This window comes from Monodon monoceros, unplaced genomic scaffold, assembly GCF_005190385.1.
Source record: "Monodon monoceros isolate NGI ecotype Baffin Bay Population unplaced genomic scaffold, NGI_Narwhal_1 Super_Scaffold_3, whole genome shotgun sequence".
Lineage (NCBI taxonomy): Eukaryota > Metazoa > Chordata > Mammalia > Artiodactyla > Monodontidae > Monodon > Monodon monoceros.
The window spans coordinates 51,634,633-51,650,815 of record NW_021703780.1 but is presented as its reverse complement, the minus strand read 5'-3'; the positions used below and the strand labels follow the sequence as shown (position 1 = coordinate 51,650,815).

At 46.5% G+C, this 16,183-nt stretch overlaps 2 protein-coding genes across 2 annotated transcripts in view; both read left to right on the top strand.

The window, feature by feature from the left end:
• Positions 1-997: 997 nt before the first annotated feature.
• GLB1 (galactosidase beta 1) overlaps positions 998-16,183 on the top strand; it is a 90,191-nt gene continuing 75,005 nt past the window's right edge. The window contains exon 1 of the mRNA XM_029241988.1: positions 998-1,157. Within this exon, the coding sequence (XP_029097821.1) occupies positions 1,086-1,157 (72 nt within the window). The 5' untranslated portion in view covers positions 998-1,085. The remainder of the gene's footprint in view (positions 1,158-16,183) is intronic.
• Positions 1,043-5,235, top strand: TMPPE (transmembrane protein with metallophosphoesterase domain). Its single transcript, XM_029241989.1, has 2 exons — positions 1,043-1,157; positions 3,557-5,235. Exon 2 carries the CDS (start codon positions 3,666-3,668, stop codon positions 5,007-5,009), a length of 1,344 nt encoding a protein of 447 aa, XP_029097822.1. The 5' UTR covers positions 1,043-1,157; positions 3,557-3,665; the 3' UTR covers positions 5,010-5,235.

The window sequence follows — 16,183 nt, the reverse complement described above, 5'->3', positions numbered from 1 at the left end:
ATTTTTCAAAACTAAGTTAACAATATAAAAGTCGAAAATATTTAAAATGAATGAATTTTGTGGAATGTTAATTATAACTCAATAAAGCTGGAAAAATACATATATTTGAAATCGATTTCCCTAAAGGCTCCTTCCTCTGAGAAAGGGGGGATTTTCAGAGAGTTCGGGGAACTAGGTAGGAAAGACAACTTCAGACTCATATCTAGTGGTTAACCAGCGGTCCTGGACACGTTAACTCACACAGTAGAGACTTCGTTTTCACGAGTGGAAAACTTGGATAAAACTTGTATTTTACGCCCAGTTGATAGATCTGCGGTATCGCAGGGATGTTGAGAGGCTCAAGGGCAAAACTGAAAGATGGGAGGTGTTGCTACTCTTGTCTCTCAAAACCCAACGATGAAATAAAAATTCCGCAGCCCCTGGTGCTTTGAGGGTTGGCATTCGGAAAGATTTCGCCACAGTTGAAACACACCTCTAAATGTATCAATAACCTGGAACAGTGGTTCTCAAACTTTAGCGTGCATCGGAACTACCTGGAGGGTTTGTAAAAATACAGATTTCTGGATCCCACCCCTAGAATTTCTTGGACGAGGACCTGCTATTTCCATTTCTAACACGTACCAGATACAGGATTGGTCTAGGGAACCACACTTTACAGGCCCCTGGTTTAGTCTTCCGGACAGCCCCGTGGGCAGGGCTGGGAGTCCATCTAGTCCACTTAGGTTTATCTGGCCTCAACTTCCCTCTTCTGTCCTGTCAAGGGAGCCAGGGAGCAAGGAGACCCCTGTTAAAGTCCAACCTCGAGGCGCGTTATCAAGCTGCTAACAGCCAGGCCTCCTGAGGGCCTTTGCAAAAGGCCCCTCCCCCCGGCGGAGGCCTGCCAGTGCCAGATAACACCATCCTGCTGTCACGCGGCGGCGCTTGGCCCCAGGCTCCCGCCTCCCTGGGTTCCTGGCTCGGCGGCCGCTGGGCGGGACGCGGGGCGGAGCCGGCGCGGGGCGGTGCCAGGCCGCGGGTCCTCAGTCAAGTGACACCCGGCGGCTGACTGGGCGCTGACAGTGGAGCCAGGAGGCCGGAGGGTGGATATGCCGGGGGTCGTTCGCATCCTCTCCCTGCTGCTGGTGCCGCTGCTGCTGGGCTCTGCGCGTGGCTTGCACGTAAGTCCACAGGACCCCCGCGCAGGAATGATGGATAGGGGACAGGCTGGCGGGGGACCGGGCTGGTGCTGCGGCCACCTGGGGTCCCAAAGGGCGGAGGTCCTGGGACCCCAAGGCGCGCCCGGGCCCGCAGGGCAACGGGGGGAGCTCAGACAGTGGGCTGAGCCGGCAGAGGGCCGGCCGGGCGGGGCGAGCTTCCTTACCGGTAGCTCTGTCGCTCGTGTGTTCCGCCCCTGCCGCCTCTTTTCGCTGGGGCCTACTTCCTTATTGGTGCAATGAGGGGCTGAGATGAGGTGCTTTCCATCTTTGCGGGTTTCCGGGAGGGGGATTCCAAGTAGCGCGCGTTCTTGGAGGGCGCCTTGGGCTCTGTCTGGCTTGGCGCGCCCTCCCTTGCCAGCGCTCTGCGGAGCGCTCCGGAAGGAGAAAAATGGGGTCAAGAGAGGCCCCCGCAATGGGAACATTGGATTAATTACCTTCGAGGTGGTCTCTTTTCGGACATCTCGTGCCCTTCTCGGCCCTTCCCGCCGCCTACTTTTTAAGGCTTGGATTTTCAAACCTTCAGGGTTTGGCGGTGGGCAAGAGGCAGGCTGCAGGTAGCCGCCAGCGTTGCTGGAGGGAGGTCTGGCGGGACGAGGTGCTGGGCGGTGCGGGGCGTGCACGATTGCGGGAGAACTACAGCCTCAGTCCACCCGGCAGAGCTAAGGCAGGAGCCGAGGGAACTCCGAATCGCTCCTGGGAAGGTCAGCATCACGGCCTTGGAAAGGTGGGGTGGATCTGAGGGGAGAGGGACCGGGGGATTTAAACGGGTGCCTGTCTCTCTGCACGTTTAGGGAACCAACTTTCTTTCTCCAGAGTTCGGGTGGGCTGAGTCTGGGACTTGTTTTATAAGTGGAAAATGGTGAACTTTGACTTGCAAATTACACCTTTGATAAAAGGCTTTCAGTAAGGTGCGTAGGGCAGGGGAAAAAAAAGTATATATATATATATATATATTTTTTTTTTAATTTATCTATCTTAAACCGAGGTTGAGAATCTTATTTGGAAAACAACTGCTGAAAATATTTTCATTTTGGATTCTTCTTGGGAAAAGGTCACCTCAAATGACTATTTGCTAACCTTTGTCTACCTGGGTCTGTGCTTCCCCTGCCCCAGTTTTTTGTCTGGGAGCCCTGGAGTGGGAACTAGCCAGCTATGAGAGCCACAAGAGAACAGTTAAAGGATTCAGTGGCAGAGAAAGATGGGGAGATGGCAGATCTTAACCGATATCTAGGAGGGTTGTGAGACGGAAGGGATAAGGATTTATGGAGGAGGAGCTGGGGGACAGGGCAGCCTGCCATGTCGTGGTTGCTCATTATCCTTGTGCAGCATCATTCACAGGGGCTGCCCTGTGACTGCCAGGAGGCCGTCTTCACCCCAGGAATCCTTATGTTAGGTGTCTAGGTGTCCCTCCTGGGCCTAGAGCTGAAAAAGATACCAGCCAACCAGCTTTCCATGATTTCCTTCTTTACATTTATTTACAACAGCGATTCTCAAACATTAACTGTCCTAGAAGTTAAAACCGAACATTTAAAAATATTTATTAACTTATTTAAGAAATCATAAAATCGTTATATGTTAATAAACTTTATATATTTCTTGAAAAATAATAATTTCTTCCCAAATTGTAGGGCGAAGAGCGACATTGTACATTTTTGCAAATCTCTTTCATGTCTGTCTTAATAGATGATAGTTGGATTCTCATAGCTACTTCTGCATTCATTCTCGCTATATCACATGTCATGTAGCCTCTGGAAAACTTCACTGTACACTCGTGAGAGAATGGTTATGGCTTAGTACTGTTTTTTTTTTGTTTTTTTTTTTTGCGGTACCCGGGCCTCTCACTGCCGTGGCCTCTCCCGCTGCGGAGCACAGGCTCTGGACGCGCAGGCTCAGCGGCCATGGCTCACGGGCCCAGCCGCTCCGCGGCATGTGGGATCCTCCCGGACCGGGGCTCGAACCCGCATCCCCTGCATCGGCAGGCAGACTCCCAACCACTGCGCCACCAGGGAAGCCCCTTAGTACTGTTTTTGAAAATAGTTTTGACTTAATGGACCCCCCGAAAGGGTCTCCCTGGACCACACTTTGAGAACCGCTGGTTTAGAATAATGTTTTTGTTCTTATAAAAATTCATACGCATTATGGAAATACCTGAAACATACAGAAAACGGTAAGAAAATGAAACTGCCCATCCTGTTATAATCCAGTGTGTTTGTATTTCAATAATAAAATGTAGCAACTGACTGGTATTTGAGTGGCTTGGATTCAGGATGGGTTGGGCAGGTGTAAGTGGCCTTCAGGTTTTGACTGGGGACAAGGAAGCTCTCATATCCCACAAAGCTGACGCCGGTTCCTGGTTGCAGGCGGAGCTGACCTGGAAACCTGTCCTTGGCCACTGTCCTATCTAAGGAGCTCACCTTCCAGAGCCCGCCTGCACAGAACTGGCAGGGGACCCTCTTAGGAGCAGAGGTGATGGCGATCTTCAGGCAGCTGTCCCTGGGCGCAAAGGCCGCCCTGGCAGCCGGCACTGTCTTCGTGTCCATGGTCATCTCCCGCTCCTACCTGGCGGAGAGCCTCGAGCTCAGGGCCTGGCGGTGGCTGTTCCGCCTGCAGCTCGCCCTGTTTGCCAACTCGCTCATGCTCCTCGGTTCCCTCTACATCTGGCGAAGCACCGTCAGCAACCTCAGCCACTCCCCTGCTGCAGAGTCGGCCTGTTTCCAGCTTTGGAAGTTGGCCGTTGTGGCCTTCCTGGCCCTGGCCCATTCCAGTTTCTTCACCATGATCTTTCTAGTAGCCGAGGAGCCCTATCTCTTTTCCCTGACGGCCTACTCCTGCCTCGGGGCATACATCATCATGGTCTGCTTCCTCTGTACCCTCAGTGGCATGGAGCAGGCCTACCAGCTCCTGGCCTTGCGCGCCGGCAGGGTGGTGGGCAGCCTTGACAAGACAAGGAAGCTGGCACTCAGGCCAGCGCTGGCGGTGCTGGTGTCCGCCGTGCTCAGTGTGGTAGGGCTGCTGAACGCTGCCCAGCCCCCGGCTGTGAAAACCGTGGAGGTGCCCATCCATTGGCTGCCCGCCTCCATGGACAACCTCAAGATCGCGCTGCTCTCCGACATCCACTTGGGCCCCACGGTGGGCAGGACCAAGATGGAGATGTTCGTGAAGATGGTGAACACGCTGGAACCGGATGTCACAGTGATTGTGGGTGACCTGTGCGATGCCGAAGCCTCTGTCCTCCGGACAGCCGTCGCTCCTCTGGGCCAGCTTCGTTCACGCCTCGGCACCTACTTCGTCACGGGGAATCATGAGTACTACACATCAGATGTCAGCAACTGGTTTGCGTTGCTGGAATCCCTGAACGTCACGCCCCTTCACAATCAGAACGTGAAGATTTCTGCCACCCGGGCCCAGCCTGGCGGGGGTGAGGATGATGACTGGATCTGCTTGGCCGGGGTGGACGACATCGAAGCAGACATCCTGCACTACTCTGGCCACGGCATGGATCTCGAGAAGGCTCTGGGGGGCTGCAGCCCGGACCACACCACCATCTTGCTAGCTCATCAGCCCCTGGCTGCCAAGAGAGCTCTCCAGGCTCGGCCAGATATCAACTTGATCCTTTCTGGGCACACTCACGCTGGGCAGATCTTTCCCTTGAATGTGGCAGCCTATCTCCTGAACCCCTTCTTTGCTGGTCTGTACCAAGTGGCCCAGACTACATTTGTTTATGTGAGCCCAGGCACGGCCTACTATGGGATACCCATGCGACTGGGCAGCAGGGCAGAGATTACAGAGCTCGTCCTGCAGCGGGTTCCCTGAACCCACCCCTGCCCCGTGCACCTCCTCACTGCCCTTGCCCTCCGTCCCCGACCCTCTGCAGACCAGGCTGCCTGCTTTATCCCCTCCAGTCTCTCCTGCCAGCACACACTTGTCACAAGACTGGCTTGCACCGTGATCAGTGGTGGGGCTGCCTGTTAACTCTGTAGGTGGCCATCTGCTTCTTTCTGTGCATTTGTGAGGCCACTAAAGTCACATGTGTAGGAACAGGCATCTATTTTCCAGATGATGTGGAGTAAGCCCTCCTCCTCTGCAGAACTCATGGGGATGAACTGAATCAGGGGGTTGCTTGAAGGGGATGCCTGTGGAAAGTGGAGTAGGGAGGGGACTCTTGGTATTTTAAAAGCCTCTTTAGGACTTAAGCAGTTTTGAAAATCATTGATCCAGAGCTTTCTGGGGAAGGGGCAGTGTGGCTAGGTAATCTGGGAGAACTGGCGAGATGGAGGTCCCTCTGGCTGCTGGAGAAGAAGCTTTTCTTTTCCCCCTTGGTTCTATCAGAGTCACCTTTACTGAGAGCATCAGCCAAGTCGGCTGGAATATAGGCTCATCCTGTTCCGGGCCTTGAGTGATGCTGTCTAATTGACTGTGCTCCTGGGCCTTTGGGGTTGGGGGTGGGGCAGAAGGATGGGAACACTGGTCCGTGAATGAAGGTCAGAGTGCTGCTGCCTAGGAATTCAGAGGGTGTTTGCCAAACTTGGCTCCTTTTATACAACACCTGGATGAGGTGATTAGGGACAGGCAACTTTCCCCAACTGAGAGATGAGGGAACCGAGGCAAAGGGAGGTAGAGCACTAGCGGCAGCACAAGGGTTATGGGAGATTCTGGCTGGAAGCCAGGTTTTCTGCCTCCCAAGACCAGTGTTCTTCCCACTGCCTGATGGTAAGTAGCTGTACCCTTACAGGTGAGGACAGGGTTCAAACACAAGTAACATTGTAACGAGAACAAGCAAGGGCCTATAACCTGATGCCCTTTCAAAGTGGTCTGCTTGAGGCCGATTTCAGTTCATGGTAACTACGTGAGCAGGACCTGGAAGGGGGTCGGGCAGTTTCAGTGTAGGATGGCTGTTACACTGGAGGGACAGTCAGGAAACTGGAGTGCACACCCTCCACCCCAGGTTTGGGTCAGAAACGGAGGTTCGCCCTCCACCGGTAGGGAGGTTGAGGCTTGCATGGGGAGTGACAGGGCACTGAGCTCTCGCGGGCCCCAAGGCCTTCCCTTCGTGGGACCCCTGGCTCTGGGATGCTGGGCTGTCCTTCCTGCTGGTGGCTCACTGCCCCCTTCCCCCCCACCAGCCTGACCCCATCAGAGCTGTCCTAGCGCTCTGGCCACAGAACCAGACGGCCATCCCTAAGCTGGACCCTCAGAAAAAGAGGCAGGGGTTACCGTGTCTGGAGCAGCCCCAGCCTCGCTGGCCGGCCTCTGTGCCAGAGGTAGGATACCCTTTGACCCTGGGGTAGCAATAAGACCTGATAGACAAGGCCTCACTGAGAATCTTTCTGCGACAGGAAACTGACTGGAGGGGCTCACCCTCCTGCTTTCTTGTCAGGCAGCATCGGGCAAATGACCTCACTGAGCCTCGGTTTCCCTCACCCTGAAATGGGGATAATTATCGTATCTACCTCAAGATTGTTTTGCAGGGAGGGTATTAAGACATGGCGCGGAAGTTGCTTGTAGCTCAGTCACAAGGAAGCAGTTGATGTTGCTAATTTTTAAACATCCCATGGGGCCTGCAAAGGGGCTGTGTTGGTCACAGGTGCACAGAGAATTTATGGAGCAGCCAGTCCTGGGAAACAGGAGTGGCTACCATGCCGCCTGCCGCTGGGCCCCAGTGATTTGTCACAGCAGCAACTGCTGGGGTTGCTTTCCTCTGTCTCTTGCCTGTGTTATTGTCTCCCTGTGCACACTCAGCCTGGCCAGGGCAAGTCTCTCCATTTTCCCCCTTGTCCTCTTGGTTAGCGGAACCCTGGGGGCTCCTGGAGACCACCTTTCTTGTTTGCAGGCAATCAAAGTATTGACAGCGGGTCTTCCAGTCAAGTTTAAAATGTATCTTTGAGTTGAGATTTCAGTGGTTTCCTTATTATTTACCCCCTCGTGTTTAATCATCCTTATAGCCAGGAATAAGTTTGGAGAAAAACTTATCCAGAACCAAGGGAAGGACCCTGGAGAGGCTTTCTTTTAACACATTTTGCGGGTGGTGGGGTTATAGGAGGGGGAAGTGCTTTGCCAAGGGCAGCGCCCAGCTCAGCTCAAGTTTCCTGACTGCATTCTTGGTGGCGTCACTCAACCTCGCCACCTCAGGAAGGTCACTCTTCCAGACCCTCTCACTTTCTCGTGCCCTGACCCCAGTTGGGATCACCCCCAGTCTACACTAGTTCTGCCATTTGTCTTCCACCTTGTGTGTCTCCTGCTCTACCAAGTATTATTTCACTGGTTTCTTGATTTGGGATCTTTCTCATCAGTGCCCTGAGCTGGATGGAATTCACTTCCATCAGTCCTGCTTTTCATCTTGCACCTTCTTGTCTCTTCTCTTTCCCTGAGTGCCAGCATTTTTCAGTCTTGAGCACCTGTCATCCCTGCTCTGAAGTCCTTGCTTGACTGATTCCTCTCTTAACAGAAACAAGACAGGTCCATCTTCTGTGCCCAAGGAATAGTCAGCAGCACCTTCTCACACTTGGTTTGTGTCCCATGACGTGGTGGAAGTTTTCCCAGCACAAATTTCTCCAATTGTGTCCAGATATGGTCCTGGTGGGCTGCTCTCCACGGCCCCCTTGGTACCTCTGCTCCCTGTTCTTCACTCATTTACCTTCTTTGATTTGCTTTTTTATTGCCGGGGGAGGTGGTGAGAAACATTTACTTGAAGCTTGAAAATGCTTTCAATTTCATTCTAGTTTCTTTTTAAAAATGCAAGTTAAAATGAAACATAAAGCTTTCTAAAAATTAACTATAGGGCTTCCCTGGTGGCGCAGTGGTTGAGAGTCCGCCTGCCGATGCAGGGGACACGGGTTCGTGCCTCGGTCCGGGAAGATCCCACGTGCCATGGCCGCTGAGCCTGCGCGTCCGGAGCCTGTGCTCCGCAAAGGGAGAGGCCACAACAGTGAGAAGCGACTTGGGGCTAGAAGTCAGGTTTTCTACCTCTTAATAAAAGTATTTTTTCCACTGTCTGAGGATTAGGTGGCTGTATCTATTACAAGTAACTTTAGGATTCAAATGCAGTTAACTGTGTAAAGAGTTAGTTTTCAGTTTTTCCGATTATCTCAATTGTCTTTTGTGTGTGTGTGATAGAAAAACACATAGTGTGGAATTTATCATCTTAGTGATTTTTAAGTGTACAGTTCAATGGCGTTAAGTGTATTCACACTGATGTACAACAGATCTCCAGAGCTTTTTCATCTTGCAAATGTAAAACTCTATACCCATTAAACAACAACTCCCCTACCCACCCCCAGCCTCTGGTAACCACTACTTTACATTCTGTTTCTATGAATCTGACTACTCTGGGTACTTCATATAAGTGGAATTATATATTATTTGTCTTTTGTGGCTGGATTATTTCACTTAGCATAATGTCCTCAGTGTTCATCCCCACTGTAGCATCTGACAAGACTTCCTTTTTAAGGCTGGATAATATTCCATTGCATGTATATACCACATTTTGTTCATTCATCCATCAGTGGACATTTGGGTTGCTTTCACCTCTTGCCTGTTGTGAATAGTGCTGCTGTGAACATGGGTGTGCAAATATCTCTTTTGAGACCCTGCTTTCTATTCTTTTGGATATATACCCAGAAGTGGGATTGCTGGATCATATAGTCGTTCTATTTTTCATTTTTTGAGGAAACTCTATACTGTTTTCCATAGCAGTTGGACCACTTTATAATCCCATCAGCAGTACACAAGTGTTCCAGTTTCTCTATATCCTCACCAAATCTTATCTTCCATTTTTTTGTTTGTTTTAATAAATTTATTTATTTATTTATCTATTTATTTATTTATTTATTTATGGCTACACTGGGTTTCTGCTCTGCACGGGCTTTCTCTTGTTGTGGCGAGCGGTGGCTACTTCCGTTGCGGTGCATGGGCTTCTCATTGCAGTGGCTTCTCTTGTTGCGAGCATGGGCTCTAGGCATGCAGCTCAGTAGTTGTGGCTCGCGGACTGTAGAGCACAGGCTCAGTAGTTCTGGTGCACAGGCTTAGTTGCTCCGTGGCATGTGGGATCTTCCTGGACTGGGGATCGAACCCGTGTCCCCTGTATTGACAGGCAGATTCTTTTTCTTTTTTTTAAATTTATTTTTGGCTGCATTGGGTCTTTGTTGCTGTGCGCGGGCTTTCTCTAGTTGTGGCGAGCGGGGCTTCTTTTGTTGTGGAGCAGGGGCTCTAGGCACTCAGGCTTCAGTAGTTGTGGCACGCGGGCTCAGTAGTTGTGGTTCCCAGGCTCTATATCACAGGCTCAGTAGTTGTGGCACATGGGCTTAGTTGCTCCGCGGCATGTGGGATCTTCCCAGACCGGGGCTTGAACCCATGTCCCCTGCGTTGGCAGGCAGATTCTTAACCACTGCGCCACCAGGGAAGTCCCTGTTTGTTTGTTTTTGATAGTGGTGTGAGATAATAACTTACTGTGGTGTTGATTTGTATTTCTCTGATGATTGGTAATGTTGAGCATCTTTTCATAGGCTTGTTGGCTATTTGTATACCATCTTTGGAAGAATGTCTATTCAGGTCTTTTGCCCATTTTAAAATCATATTTGATTTTTTTGTTGTTGAGTTGTAGGTCTTTATTATTCTGGATATTAACCACTTATCAGATATATGATTTGCAATTATTATCTCCCATTCCATAGATTGACTTTTCACTGTATTGATTGTATCCCTTGATGCGAAAAAGTTAAGTTTGATGTTCCATTTGTCTATTTTTGCTTTTGTCGCCAGTGCTTTTGGTGTCATAACCAAGCAGTCACTGCCAACCAAGCCCAATATCATAAAGCTTTCCCCCTATGTTTTCTTCGAGGAGTTTTAAATTTTGGGTTTTATGTTTCGGTGTTTGATCCATTTTGAGTTATTTTTGTATATGGTGTAAATTAAGGATCCAACTTCATTCTTCTGCATGTGGATATCCAGTTTTCCCAACACTTTTTGTTTAAGAGACTGTCCTTTCCCCATTGAGTGGTCTTGGCACCCTTACTGATGACCATGTGAACATTTGTGTGACAGTTTATTTTCAGGCCCCTCTATTCTATTCTATTGGTGTATTTGTCTGTCTTTATATCAGTAACTCATTGTTTTTTATTACAGTAGTTTTGAAATCAGGAAGTGTGAGTCTCCCAACTTTGTTCTTCTTTTCCAAAATTGTTTTAGCTATTGGGGGTTCCTTGAAATTCTGTATGAATTTTAGGATGAATTTTTCTATTTCTGCAAAGAATGCTGCTGGGTTTCTGATAGAGATTACATTGACTCTATAGATCACATTGGGTAATATGGACATCTTAACAATACTAAGTATTTCGATCCATTAACATGGGATGTCTTTCCATTTATCTGTGTCTTTTAAAATCTCAGCAGTGTTTTGTAGTTTTCAGTGTATGAGTCTTTCACCTCCTCGGTTAGGTTTATTCCCAAGTATTTTATTCTCTTTGATGCTATTATAATTGGAATTGCTTAATTCCCTTTTTGGATTGTTCATTGTCAGTGTATAGAAATGCAACTGATTTTTGTATGTTGATTTTGTATGCTGCAACTTTGTTGAATTCATTTATTAGTTCTAACAATTTTGCGTGTGTGTGTGTATGTGTGAAATCTTTAGGGTGTTCTACATATAAGATCATGTCTGTGAATAGAGATAATTTTACTTCTTCCTTTCAAATTGAATGTCTTTTGTTTCTTTTTCTTGCTTGTTGCTCTGGCTAGGACTCCCAACAGTATGTTCAATAGAAGTGGTGAGAGCGAGCATCCTTGCCTTGTTCCTGATCATGGAAGAAAAGCTTGCAATCTTTCGCATTGAGTATGATGTTAACTATTGGTTTTCGTATACGGCCTTCATTGTGTTGAGGTAATTTTCTTCAATTCATAGTTTGTTAAGTGTTTTATCGTAAAAAGTTGTGGAATCTTACCAAATAAATTTCTGCCTCAATTGAAATGATCATGTTTTTGTCCTTCATTCTGTTAATGTGCGTTCCATTGATTGATTTTCATATGTTGAATCATTCTTGCATTCCGAATCTCACTTGGTCATGATGTATAATCCTCTTAAAGAGTTCTTGAGGGAATTCCCTGGTGCTCTAGTGGTTAGGACTCGGTGCTTTTACTGCCAAGGGCGCGGGTTCCATCCCTTGTCAGGGAACTAAGATCCCACAAGCCATGTAGCGTGGCCAAAAAAAAAAAAAGTTGTTGAATTTAGTTTGCTGATATTTGTTGAGGATTTCTGCATCAATATTAATCAGGAATATGGATATTGGCTTGCAGTTTTCTTTTTTTGTTATGTCCTGTCTGGCGTTGGTGTTAGGGTTATGTTGTTCTCATAGGATGAGCTTAGAAGTGTTCCCTCCTCTTTAATTTTTTGGAAGAGTTTCAGGAGGATTGGTGTTAATTCTTCTTTAAATGTTTGGTAGAATTCTCTAGCTGAAGCCATCTGATCCTTTGTTTTTCTTTGAGATTTTCAATTACGGATTCTATCTTCTTACTAGTTATTGGTTTGTGCAATTTTCTGTTTTTTCATGATTCGGTCTTGGTAGGTTGTATGTTTCTAGACATTTATCAGTTTCTTTAGGTTTTGCAATTTATAGGTATACAATTGTTCATAGGAGTCTCATAATCCTTTTTGTGTGTGTGTGTGCCATCAGTTGTAGTATCTTCTCTTTCATTTGTGATTTTGAGGCTTCTTTTTTTCTTAGTTAATCTAGCTAAAGATTTATCAGTTTTGTTGATCTTTTCAAAAAAAGAACTCTTGGGCTTCCATGGTGGCGCAGTGGTTGAGAGTCCGCCTGCCGATGCAGGGGACACGGGTTTGTGCCCCAGTCCGGGAAGATCCCACATGCCGCGGAGCGGCTGGGCCCGTGAGCCATGGCCGCTGAGCCTGCGCGTCCGGAGCCTGTGCTCCGCAAAGGGAGTGGCCACAACAGTGAGAGGCCCGCATACCGCAAAAAAAAAAAGAACTCCTACTTTCATTGATTTTTTTTTTTCTATTCTCTATTTCACTTAATCCCTGCTCTAATTTTCATTATTTCCTCCCTTCTGCTAGCTTTAGTTTTTTTCTTTGATTTCTTGAGGAATTGTGTCACTTTACAGTTCTTTTGTTTGAATCAGGATCTAAAAACAAGGTCCATATATTGTATGTGATATATTTCTTAAGTCTCTCTAAGTCTATCAGATACCCTCTCTTCTTATTTTGTGCCATTTATTTGTTCAAGTTATCTGGATATATCTTGGTATTTCCTACATTTTGGATTTGTGGTGGTGTTTGACATGTACTATCCTTCATATTTTCTGTAAACTGGTAGAGGTGGACATCTAGTAAAGTTAGGGCTAGAAGCTAGACAGATTCACGTTCAACTTTTCTCCTTTTTTGGTAGGAAGACTTCATTGCTTTCAGTGATGCTGAGATTGACCAGGTGTTGTCAGCTTGGCTCCTCCACTAGAAGGTTCTACATCATCTTTTCATCTAATGTTTCAGCAGTCATTGATGATTGTTGCCTAAAGTCATTAGTCCAGTAGGGATTGTAAAATGGTGATTTTTTTTTAAGTTTGATACATTTAATACAGAATTTAGTAGGCCAGAGTACTAAATAGACTTTCTGGGAGTATTTAGTTGGCTTTTATCTATTCAAGAGACAATGGAAACTTCTTTTACCTCAGTTCTGAATTTTGAAGGAGTTTTTGTGGAGCTTAGAAGTATAATCCTGGGAATTCACTGGCGGTCTAGCAGTTAAGACTCTGCACTCTTGCTGCTGAGGGCCTGGGTTCAATCCCTGGTCAGGGAGCTAAGATCCCACAAGCCGCATGGTGCGGCCAAAAAAAAAAAAGAAAAAGAAGTGTAATTCTGCCTTCAGCCCCCAAAACGATGATTTTTAATCTCATTTCTTCTGCATTTACTAGCTGTGGTTCTTCTACAAAGAATTCTCTTCATCAATTGTTTGGTTATTCTGAAAAAGTCTGTACCAAAGGCAAGACGGATGCTGGATTCTTCCTCTTTATTCATTAGTTTTCAGAATAATTAGTTGATACCCCAGCAGACTTCAGGGATGACCAATAAGCTTTTCTTTTAGGTGGGAGGGAGTATTATGAATTTGGCTATTTTTGCATATCTGACGTGTTTCAATCTAACAAAATGATAAATCTTTTAATGCTCAAAATATCCCATTTTCAGCCACTTGGATCTCCTTCAAATTGGCTTCTATGTCATTTTGTGTGGCCCTAATAGTTGTTGATTGTTTTAGGCTTATTTTGTATATATTCTGCCCCAGACTTGGATTAAGTGATTTCTTAAGGAGCCCTGGTTCCTTTTTGTGGGAAATATTTAGAGACCATAATTTAAGTGCTAGAGGAGCTAAGTGCTACTGGCTAGTGTCATTTCTTAGCTGTTTCTGTGGCTATTGCTGGGAAATAAATATTTTTTTAGAAAGAGAAAAAATTTTAAGTTACATTAGTTTTTAGAGCAGTTTTAGGTTCATAGCAAAATTGAGTGGACGGTACAGAGATTTCCTGATTGCAGGGCTTTTACTTAACTTTCTTTGATTTTATGTTTGTTTCTATTTTATACTGAAATGTTTGGTTCCTAACAACCCGATGTAATTGCTTATTTATCCTATTATGTATTTTATAGATTCAGAATAGTAATGAAATATTATTAATAGGATGAAATCTACCGGATGCAGGTTTATTTGTTTTAATGCAGTTCAAGATGTATTTTTATCCTTAGTCTAAATACTGTCAAAATACTATTTCAAATTCGCTTGAAATGATGCCTTCCTCTGTGGACAGTTAGGTCTGTTTTTCACTTTTAAGAATTATTTTATATTTTTAAATTTTTTCTTTTAAACTGTGTACTTACCTTTTCTCTGAGATGAGGGAGCAGAATTAAATCTGTAAATGTCTGTGAGTCCTGGAGGATAGGGAACTGATCCTCAACTGTGCTCATTTCTCCTCCATTCTGCCATTTCCTCTTCCTCTTCCATTGAAATTTGCACTCTTTATCCACAGTCTCTTGGAATGCTGAACAAAAATCTTCTTGGAACAAGACAGGAATAAGTAAATAAAATTAATAAATCTATAAACCATGGCAGATCATTCACAAATTCCTCCAAATCCATATTGATTATCACCATTCATTCCGTGTGGTGGTTTTTCTTCTACAGCCTGTCTGATGTAATGGTGCTTCCATGATATTTGATGTTTGAAAGGCTCTAGCTCTGACATTATCAATGTGTGTTTTATAGTCGTCTGCAATATTCCTTCTCTTTCTCTTTGCTCTGTGAACTGAGGGATCTGGGAAGCCCATGTGTGTAAACACCCCTCCACCCCTGTCTTCTCCCCTTCTCTTAATCCCTTTTCCCTCAACACTAGGGTGCTAGCAGCCTGGGATGGTTGGGTCTCTGTCACCCTGGAGCTGAGCAGCTCATGTCAGGAATTTTCCAGGCTCTTGGGCCTCTGGGGTGAGTTGAGAAGGTATGTAGGGTGCTGGGGATGTAGATCCATGGAATAGGTGCTTACCTGAGTTATTATGAGAGACTTGAAGACATTAGCATCTTCACGTAATCGGCATGACACATAACCTGTGATAGCACTGAGCTCCTTTTATTTCTTTATTCAGGTTGAGGAATGTGCACAAATAATGCAAATATAATTAATTTTAGTCCCGAGGATTAGGCAACTTGAGGCATGTTCACATTACCTGGTGATGTAAATACCAATGTTACATTGAATCTTTTTTAAAGAAAGGCTTATTCACCATTGAAATAATCTCAACAGCATCATTAACTTTAAAAATGTTGTATTGGACAGTATTAGTTACCTGATATGTATTTGGTCTGGGGTTATTTCATTTGTACTGTGGTCTTTTTTCTCCAGTGTTATATGCATTATGTACAATACATTGGTTGGGGGTGGGGGCACGGCTTGGAAAGGTGTGGGCTTTGACTTGCTTGGAATTGCTTTTTATTCTGTAAGTTCTGTGATCTCATGCACTGTAAATATGGATGCTACCACACCCGAGCACTTGTGAAATAAAACTGTGGCTCTTCAGTATTTGGTTCCAATGCGAATTAGTTAAAAAGGGGTTGGGGAAGTAGGTGTCCAGTAGTTAAGAATCCGCCTGCCAATGCAGAGGACACGGGTTCCATCCCTGGTTGGGGAAGATCCCACATGCCATGGAGCAACTAAGCCCGTGCACCACAACTACTGAGACCGTGCTCTAGAGCCCGCGAGCCACAACTACTGAGCCTGCGAGCCACAGTTACTGAGCCCGTGTGCCTAGAGCCTGCACTGTGCAACAAGAGAAGCCACCGCAATGAGAAGCCCGCACACTGCAATGAAGAGTAGCCCCCACTCGCCGCAACTGGAGAAAGCCTGCGTGCAGCAGCGAAGACCCAGCGCAGCCAAAAAAAAGGGGGTGGAATTTGCACACAGGGAAAATTTTCCATTATATGTATTTGGGGGGAATAAACTCTGAAGGCAGCTTTCTCTCTTTTCTCCTCCCCCCACATTTCTCGATGGCCCTACTTCCATCAGTGGTGCCACAGCTCAGAGATTAAGGAAGCTGGCTCTTTTAGACTGGGTCCTCTCAGGTCCTTCAACATTGAAAGGGGTCACTTTGGAGCCATGAAGTGGATTTTTCCTGTTTACCTTGGCCCTGACAGTCACCAGTTAGAGGCTGTCTCTTAGGTGATGCTGCTTCTGCATCTGTCTGTATCATCCCCTCTGCTGCTTTTCTAAGCTTCCGTTTCAGAGACTTGTCACTGCTCCCCAGGTCCAAATAACATGCTGTTGTTTGTATATCAGACCAGTGTGACAGCTCAGGGAGTGTCCTGACAGTCGAGGTGTCTCACGGGAGAGAGCGGGGCAGTTACCAGGTCCCTGGAGCAAGACAAAGAATGTGTCCTGCTGTCCTGCCCACTTAAAAACCAACTGCTTTTGACCCTTTTTATTGATAGTTTTGAAAAGATTAGCCA

Bases quoted from the DNA above. Each gene is read 5' to 3' on its own strand.
- TMPPE (XM_029241989.1), top strand. From the start codon at position 3,666: ATGGCGATCTTCAGGCAGCTGTCCCTGGGCGCAAAGGCCGCCCTGGCA.